Source organism: Macaca nemestrina, chromosome 12 (assembly GCF_043159975.1).
Source record: "Macaca nemestrina isolate mMacNem1 chromosome 12, mMacNem.hap1, whole genome shotgun sequence".
Lineage (NCBI taxonomy): Eukaryota > Metazoa > Chordata > Mammalia > Primates > Cercopithecidae > Macaca > Macaca nemestrina.
The window spans coordinates 524,281-533,087 of NC_092136.1; the positions used below are offsets into that span (position 1 = coordinate 524,281).

Sequence of the window (8,807 nt, forward strand, 5' to 3'; positions counted from 1 at the left end):
GATGTGCCTCTAAAAAGGGGCAGCTGCACCGTTTGGGTTCCTTTTTTTGAGATGGAGTTTCGCTTTTGTTGCCCAGGCTGGAGTGCAGTGGCACAATCTTGGCCCACCACAACCTCCACCTCATGGGTTAAGTGATTCTCCCGTCTCAGGCTCCCGAGTAGCTGGGATTACAGGCATGAGCCACCATGCCCGGCTAATTTTGTATTTTTAGTAGAGACGGGGTTTCTCTAAGTTGGTCAAGCTAGTCTTGAACTCCTGACCTCAGCTGATCCACCCGCCTTGGCCTCCCAAAGTACTGGGATTACAGGCGGGAGCCACCATGCGGCCCCCTTTGGGTTCTTTAGATTGTTCAGACAAGAATATCAGACGCTCTCGCAATTAAAACATTTGGAAAGGAATTAATAGTGTCTTTTCATCAGGGACAGTGCTGACGACCCACAAGGGACCCCTTGATGGTTCTGGGCATGGGTGGCCAGCCTGGGCTCTGGCCTTGGGAGAAGCGACTGGGAGGTGTCTCACCCCTAGGCCTCCTGGTCCGGCTCCTGCTCAGGCCACTCGCGCGCACCGACACCCGCGTGCCTCAGTCCAGGCCTCTGGGTGGGTGTTTAATGCTGCGCCCCAACCCAACCATGTAGATTTCAGAAGGGGACTAGGACCCCCAGCCCGGCAGATGTTTGAGACCACTGGCTTCCAAGCGCATCGTCTTGGGGATTTGCGTTGGCTCTTCAGCCTCCCCAGGCAATCTCTGTGTCGGGTCGGGAGTGGTAGGTCTGAGTTGAGCGGGTGCCTGAGATCCCCAGTGCAGACTGGGGGAGGGGAGTGCCCTCTCCGGCTGTGGTGAGAGCAGGAGAGGAACTTCGCGGGCCAGCTGGCGCGGAGCCTCGGGAAGACAGCGGGCACAGCAGGTGGTTTACGGGAAGCGTTGCAGCCTTCGGGTGGGGACAGCGCGGCGGGACCCGCCACCCCCGTCTGCACACCCGGGCTCGAGCGCTGAGGACGATGGGGGACGCGAGCAAATGGGGCCCCGCACGGACCCGCGCGCCCGCCCCACGCCACGGCCTGGGTTTGGGGAGCCTCGCTTTATTCTGCCTTGGGTCGGGGGTTAGGGGAGCGGGACCTCTAGCGCCCGCGCGGCAGGGGAAGAGGGTGGAGGGGCCGCTTAGATGTACGAGTCATCGCCGCCGGGCTCATCGTGGGGACCCCTGCCAGGCCCCGCGCCCTCGCCCTCGTCGCCGCTGCCGGAGTCGCTGGCGCCATCCACGTCCAGGGTGGGCGTGTTGAGAACGACCACATCTGCCTCCGCCCCGATGTCCTCGCCGAACCACACGGCCTTGTACCCGCCCTCCGGCCGCCGCTCCTTCGTCAGGATGGACCTCACCGCTGCGGGGCTTCCCCCGGCTCCGGCCGCTGCCGGGGCCTCGGGGGCACTGCCCGGGGGCGCGGGGCCAGGGGGCGCAGGCTCCGCGGGCGTCGGCGGTGCCTCCGTGGGCTTGGCGTCGCTCGTGGGGCTGGGGGCAGGCGCCCAGTTGGCCTCGTCGTCAGGGAGGAACGCCTGGTTGTCACAGCCGGAGGGCTGGGGTTCCTGCTAGCAGGAGTGAAGGCGTCAGCGGGGTCCCTGGGTCTCTGCTGCCTTGTGGCCTCTCCACACCCTCATTCCACGATGGACACCCCTCCGCCTCCACATATTCCCCTCTGCCCTCCCCTCTCCTGTCCCCCACTCCCTGCGGGTCGCCTGCCCTGCCCTCCACCCTGGGCCTCACCGGAGCTTTGCCGGAGCAGCACTTGAGCCGGGAGCCGTAGTGCTTGTGGACAAGGACAGTGAGGCCAAGGAGAGCCAGCAGCAGCAGTGCACCCAGCACCCCACCCAGGGCTGCCATGTCCACCACTGAGAAGCGCTTGTCCTCCGAGGGGCCGCCACCTGGCATCGCTGTGGAAAATGCCATCACCCCCACACTGTTGAGCACCCCAGGCATTCCCCATGCCAACCTGTGCCAGGCTTGAGACACTTGGAAATCACCCAGGCCTGGGCTGTCTCCCAAATCTCAGGCTCTGCTGACCCTGGCTGGAGGGGCCTGTGTGTCCCAGCGAGACCCTGGGCCCCCCCTCCCCACCAAGGAGGCTGCTCACAGGAGGGGCAGGGGCCTGCAGGGTGAGCCGGCAGCTGTGGGAATCATGGGATTCGCTGGACCCCAAATCTGGCCTCTGTCCTACACACATCACAGTTCACCTCACTGAGGGCCTTTGGCCTGTCTGTGTCTGTCAGTCCCAAACAGACCCCTCTGGGATTTCATAGTCAGGCCAGGTCAGCCTGGGGTGGACCCTTCCTACAGCATTTCCCTACCACCCAGTGATCTGAGCCAGGGAGGGAAGGCAACGGAGTGGGTGCTACCTGAGGATGGGGTGTTCCTGCTGGGGGGCATCGGCAGAGAGGTTCCTGGTTCTGGGGTCTGAGCTGTGCCACCACCGGGTGTGGCTGGTTGGTGGGACGTGCTGGTTCCCACACCGGGGGGCATCGGCTGAGAGGTTCCTGGCTCTGGGGTCTGAGCTGTGCCACCACCGGGTGTGGCTGGTTGGTGGGACGTGCTGGTTCCCACACCGGGGGGCATCGGCTGAGAGGTTCCTGGCTCTGGGGTCTGAGCTGTGCCACCACCGGGTGTGGCTGGTTGGTGGGACGTGCTGGTTCCCACACCGGGGGTCATCGGCTGAGAGGTTCCTGGCTTTGGGGTCTGTGCTGTGCCGCCACCGGGTGTGGCTGGTTGGTGGGAGGTGCTGGTTCCCACACCGGGGGGCCTCCCGGGTATGGACGAGGTTGGTGGCCTCAGAGTTGTGCCAGAGGGTGGATGAGGGCCTGTGCCTCCCCCAGAGCTGGTTGTGGAGGGTCCCTGGGAGGGCACAGGGGGTCTGGGGGCCTCGGAAGTGGTGCTGGTCCAGGGCCCAGTTGTTCCTCCAGTCTCTGGGGATGGGGGCTCACCTGTGGAGGGGGGCTCCTGTTCGGAAACTTGTATCTCAATGACTGTGGTCGCAGTGCCAGAGGTCACTGTATTTTTGGCCTCAACCTGGGGCAGGAAGGGGCTTGTCTCTCCTGGGCACGTCTTTAAGTCCCACACCCTTGGAGATGCCCACCTGCCCTGCCCTTCACCTCTGCGTAGAAGGCCCCCGCCTGGGTCAGTGTGGTGGTGGTCAGCACAACCTCTCCCTCCATCCGGAAATGTGAGTGGTTGGTAATTCGATACGTGATGGCCGAGTTGAGGTCCTGGACAGGGTTTCATTGAGTCCCCGGCCAGGCTGCCTCCCATCTGTAGCCCTGACCCACCCACAGAGGGGAGGCCGGGTGGACCCAGGGACCCTGGGCAACAGGAAGGCTGCCGTGGGGGCGGCAGGCATCAGCCTTGCGTGTGCTACCTACCGAGAACTCCGGGTCCCGAGCCTGGACCCTCAGAGGCTGAGAGGGGGCAGCTGCATCCTTGACCACAACACCTGCTCCAGCGCCAAGTGCCACGGTGCCACGGTACAGGCTCTGGGGGAAGCGGGGCAGGCTCCCGGCTGCAGCCACAGCCTCCACGGTGACCTGGGTCACTGAGTAGCGGGCAAGGTCGGCCTGCTGGCCCTGGAGGTGGGGGAGGCAGCCGTGACTTGTGGGGTTGACGGTGGAGCTGGTGCTGAAGCCTGGGGCTCAGGAAGAATAGATGCAGACTTGGCAGGGGCCCTGCCCCCCCCGCCCTGACCCCCGCCCTACCTTCCACTCTGCCCCCACTGCCCTGCCCCCCGTGCAGGTCCCTACCTCACCTTCACCAGCAGAAGAAAGGTCATGGCTCTGGGGACACTCCTGGCCATGGTGAGGTTGCCGGAGTCTCGGTGGATGACAAATGTACCGTTCACGTTTCCTGGGAGGACGATAGAAGTGCTCAGTCCCGGCCTCCTGAGGCCCAGGGACCCAGCCAGCTCTGCCTTGCTGGCAGGTGCCCCTGGGGCTTCCCCAGCCCAAGGTGGGGACAGAGACAGGGACAGAGAGGGGTCCGGGGCATTGTTGAGGGCTGGGCCCCACTCACCACTGAAGATGCTGTAGATGATGGCTTGGTTGATGCCGCGGTCTCCATCCTCGGCGTAGATGGGTCCGGGACGCAGGACGAGGGGGGATGGCTTCAAGGATAGTGGAGAGGAGGGCACGTCGTGAGGCTGGGGTGGATGGCCCCAACCTGGCCCCTCTGGCTCCCCATCAAGGTCAGCCAGGGCAGGGCTGGCTGAGGAGGGGCCCAGTCCCACTGGTGGCCGGGCATCCCTGCCTGTCTAGGACTGTCCCTTGTCCCAGTATCACAGTGAGTCACACCCCTGTGGGTCCCTCACTAACGAATAAGTTGCCCAAAGATACTGAGTGCCATTTGCACGATGCTTGTCTTGACGGCTAAGCAGACATTTAGGAAGCGGGGGGTTCCCGGGGTCTGCGTTTCTGCCTCTCCGTGCTGTTTGGTGGCCCCGGGTGCCTTGGTGCTGTGAAGGTTTGCAGACAGCCTGTGTGGGCCTAGTGGTGACTGTGAGCAGGGCAGAGATCTCACCATCCCTTAAGAACTCCAGGGCCCCAGCCCACCTCCCCAGGCCCCTGAGACCGCCTGGCTCTGGGGCCCACACTCCTCTCTGTGTGTTCAGGGTTTGCTCCCTCAAGATGGGAAAGATTGGTTTATAAGGAGAGTCTGTATTTGTTTCAAAGTCACAACCAAACTTGGCCCCACCCGCTGACCCTGACCCTGCCCTTCTTCTGATCCTGGCCGTCCCTGCCTCCAACCTGCCTAGAAGGCCCCGCCCCGGGCACTGCCCCTCCCTCCCCATTACCAGTGTGTGCCCCGTGGGGACAGCCCCGTGGTACTGAGCTTGGATGCAGATGTAGCCGTCTGAGAAGGTGCAGGGCAGGAACCAGGGGGGCCGCAGGTCGGCAGGCACCACGTTCAGCACCAGCGTGGCGGTGGCCGTGTGGCTGGGCTCCACATTCTCCTCCGGAGTGTCCTGCAACAGCCAGATCAGGCCTGGGAGCAGCTGGGGCCAGGGGGACCTCAAGCATGTGGGACTCAGGGCTGGGGTGAGCCGCTCACCCGCACCAGCAGTCGGAAGGCCATGTTGGGCCGCTCGTAGAAGTCCAGGGGCCGGTCCAGCCTCAGGGCGGGATGGTTTACACCCACCAGGGAGAAGTAGTCACTGGCACCCTGGGGAGGATCAGGGAGGACACAGCCTAAGAGCCTGGGAGGGCGAGGGCGGCTGCGGGTGTCAGTGGCGAGGGGCTCACGCTGGGGCAGGGCGGGCGGCACTGACTGCGGTCACTTCCTGGAGGGTGTAGAACAGAATGTCATCCTTGTCTTTGTCCTCGGCCTGCAGTTCTGTCTCAGGGATGACGGTGGAGTTTACTTTAGTGTCCTAGGGAGGGAGAGGGGCTTGGTCTGGCCACACTCTTGGCCCCTGTGGACCCCCGCTGTGGTTGAGCCCCCGGCCACCACTCGCCCCTTGCCCTCACCCTGGGCTCCCGCACCCCCTGCCCAGCCCTGGCAGCTTCGCTGGCCTCACCTCTTCCACCCTTATCTCCTTGGTTGTAAAGGGGAATTCGGGGGCGTTGTCATTGACGTCCAGCACTGACACAAACACCCTCAGCTGGGTCACCTGCAGGATGTGGCTGTCAGCCTCTCCCACAGCCGCTCCCCATCATGAGTGAGGTGTACCCCTCGACGCTATCCTTCCCCATCGTGAGTGAGGTGCACCCCTCGACGGCTATCCGTCCACTCGCTCAGTGGTGTTGGGGGGCTGCAGGGGGGCTGCACAGCTCTAGGTGCTGGGATGCAGAGATCACAAGAGACAAATCTCTGCCCGGTGGTGCCTGTCCTGGCAGGACTTACAACAACAGACAAAAAGGACTTTATAAAGCCAGGAGGTGGCAGGTGCGCCACAGAAAAATAATGCAGGTACTTGGGGATGCAACCAGCAGAATCTCAAGTGAGGAAAGACAATCCAGTTCTTTTCTTTGTTTTCTTTTTGGATACAGAGTCTCATTCTGTCACCCAGGCTGGAGTGCAGTGGTGTGATCTTGGCTCACTGCAACATCTGCCTCCCAGGTTTAAGCGATTCTCCTGCCTTCTGCCTCTCGAGTAGCTGGGATTACAGGCGCCCGCCATCACACCCGGGTAATTTTTTATTTTTAGAAGAGACGGGGTCTCTCCATGTTGGTCAAGCTGGTCTCAAACTCCCGACCTCAGGTGATGTGCCTGCCTCGGCCTCCCAAAGTGCTGGGATTACAGGTGTGAGCCACCGTGCCCAGCCGACAACCCAGTTTCTTCACAAATAAATCTCCAAGAGAAAAGATGGGAGAAGGAAACGTGAAGATGAACAGAAACTCAGGAGAATTATCAGCTAGGTGCATAACGTGGACCCTGATTCAAACAAACAATTGTTAAAAAAAAAACCTTCAGAGACCATGGGGAATGCGGCATCCTGAACATTCGAGGTAGAAAGTGACCACTTTTCCCAGGTGTGACGACATTGTGGTTATGTTTTAAAAAGAAGAGTCCTTGCGGGCGTGGTGGTTCACGCCTGGAATCCCAGCACTTTGGGAGGCCGAGGCGGGCAGATCACCTGAGGTCAAGAGTTCGAGACCAATGTGGCCAACATGGTGAAACCCCGTCTCTACTAAAAATACAAAAATTAGCTGGGTGTGGTGGCAGGCGTCTGTAATCCCAGCACTTTGGGAGGCCGAGGTGGGTGGAGGCCAAGGCAGGAGAATCGTTTGAACCTGGGAGGCAGAGGTTGTAGTGAGCGGAAATCGTGCCACTGCATTCCAGCCCGGGCGACAGAGGGTGACTCCATCTAAAAAAAAAACAAAGAAGGATCCCGGCCAGGCACAGTGACTCATGCCTGAAATCCCAGCACTTTGGGAGGCTGGGGCGGGCGGATCACCAGGTCAGGAGTTTGAGATCAGCCTGACCAACATGGTGAAATCCTGTCTCTACCCAAAATACAAAAATTAGCCAAGCGTGGTGGTGGGCGCCTGTAATCCCAGCTACTCGGGAGGCTGAGGCAGGAGAATCACTTGAACCCGGGAGGCGGAGGTTGCAGTGAGCCGAGATCTCGCCATTGCACTCCAACCTAGGTAACAGCGAGACTCTGTCTCAAAAAAAAGAAGCATCCCTCTCTTTCAGAGACACATGCCAAGATATATGTGGGTGATGTGCTGTGGTGTGCGGTGGGCACAGAGCCCTCTGTCTGCTGGTAGGTGGGGGGGGGCGGGGGCCTGTGCTGGCCTCAGGATTCTGCAATTTTCCTTAATAAAGCCGAAAAAAATGCCGCTGGTCAAGAAGTAGGATGTTGGGGGAGCGGGGCTGGGATGCAACTATTCCCTAATAGGGCGGTTGGGATTTCTCTGAAGACTGCAGACCTGAGCAGGTGGGGGAGGAGCGTGCCTGCGGGAGCTCTGAGGCTGCAGCAGAGCCTCCGCACAGTACATCTGGGTTTGACTCTCAGTGAGAAAGGAGCTGTGGAGGGCTGGGGTGGACTGGGCAGCCTTGGTTTACAGCGTCCACAGAGGCTGTTCCGCCACATGGAGTGGACTGGGACCGGCAAGGGGCAACAGGGAAGCCAGCGGGCCGGCTGAAAGTTTCCCAAAATGAGTGCTGGTGTCCCGGCCCTGGTGGGACTGGAGGTGGGCAGACGATGGATTTCTGGGTTGAGCTGGGGCAGAGCCAAGTGATTTACCAATGGGGAGCTTAGCGGGGGACGTGGGGAGGGAGGGCGAGTGGAAACCAAAGTGGTTCCAGTGGCTGGCAGGATAAAGGTGCCTCCCTTGTGGGGGCAGTGGTGGTTGAGGGAGTGGGTGGGAGTCGGGCACACTGGGTGGGGGTATCTGCTGGACAAGGGATCAGTGACGGGGATGCCACAGTTCAGGGCAGAGTCTGGACTGGAGGAAATGTGAGCATCACTCTCGGAGGGATGGCATGTGAAACCACACCCTAGGTGAGGTCATCAGAGACTGGCCCTGGACCAGCAGGGCAGAGCCCAGCTGAGGTGGCCTGGTGGGCGGGGAGAGTGGGGCAGGGACTCACCGGTGTGCCTCCGCTCTGACACAGCAGCTGAGCCTCAAGTAGTGAGTTCTCCTGTGGAGGCAGACGGGTCTGCAGTCACTGTCCCGCCCCACAGGTGGTGAGACTGAGGCCAAGGGGGCAGGCGCTGGCCCAGGGTCCCCATCATCAGTGGTCAGTGCTGAGGGTGTGGGCCCAGCCTTCTGGGGCAGGCACCACCAAGCATGGGTGTTAGTGGATGCCTGCAGGCATAGAACTCCTGGGCCCCCCGGGGAAGGTGTGGCCTGAGGATCCAGGCGCCCTTCTCCCGGGAGCCCCCACTCCCCACCCACCTGCCGCCCACACCTCGTAATCAGGAGACACGTTGAGAAACAGCTGGTTTCCCTGGATCCGAAATGCGAAGGGGGTGGACAAGGGTCCGAGGGTCACCTCCTGGCCCTCTGGGACATGGATGTCCACCAGCGGCTCGGTGACATTTGTGTTCTCCTCGACTTCAAAGAAGGACTTGTTCACAGAGCAGTCTGTAAGGTTGCAGAGGAGGGGTCAGCGCCTCCCAGCCCCTGGCTCCCCCTGCCCTGTGCCCCCACCTACCTACCCCTGCCCGCACGTACACTGGACCTGGGCCACGGCCCCCGGGGATCGGCCAAGCAGCCCCGTGAGCAGCAGGGGAGGCCACAGCAGGGCCCAAGACCCCATCTTGGCGGCTGTCACCTGGCGGGAGGGTCCGAGTGGGTTTGGCGTCCAGGACTGGCGCAGTTC

At 61.8% G+C, this 8,807-nt stretch overlaps 1 protein-coding gene across 5 annotated transcripts; it reads right to left on the reverse strand.

Annotated features, from left to right (window-relative positions):
* Nucleotides 1-263: 263 nt before the first annotated feature.
* LOC105494144 (cadherin related family member 5) lies at nucleotides 264-8,807 on the reverse strand. Of its 5 annotated transcripts, none has more exons than XM_071074001.1 (15): nucleotides 8,660-8,807; nucleotides 8,394-8,569; nucleotides 8,073-8,123; nucleotides 5,551-5,643; nucleotides 5,302-5,403; nucleotides 5,085-5,195; nucleotides 4,828-4,998; nucleotides 4,050-4,140; nucleotides 3,787-3,884; nucleotides 3,407-3,607; nucleotides 3,140-3,253; nucleotides 2,972-3,056; nucleotides 2,390-2,638; nucleotides 1,761-1,927; nucleotides 264-1,582 (listed from the first exon to the last, which is right to left on the reverse strand). In XM_071074001.1, the coding sequence occupies exons 1-15, from the start codon at nucleotides 8,742-8,744 to the stop codon at nucleotides 1,160-1,162; spliced, it is 2,217 nt and encodes a 738-aa protein (XP_070930102.1). In that variant the 5' UTR covers nucleotides 8,745-8,807; the 3' UTR covers nucleotides 264-1,159. The 5 variants fall into 5 exon arrangements, with proteins under 5 accessions (XP_070930102.1, XP_070930101.1, XP_024652427.2 ...); XM_071074000.1 differs by having other exon boundaries at nucleotides 2,390-2,731; XM_071074003.1 differs by having other exon boundaries at nucleotides 1,465-1,582; nucleotides 2,390-2,882.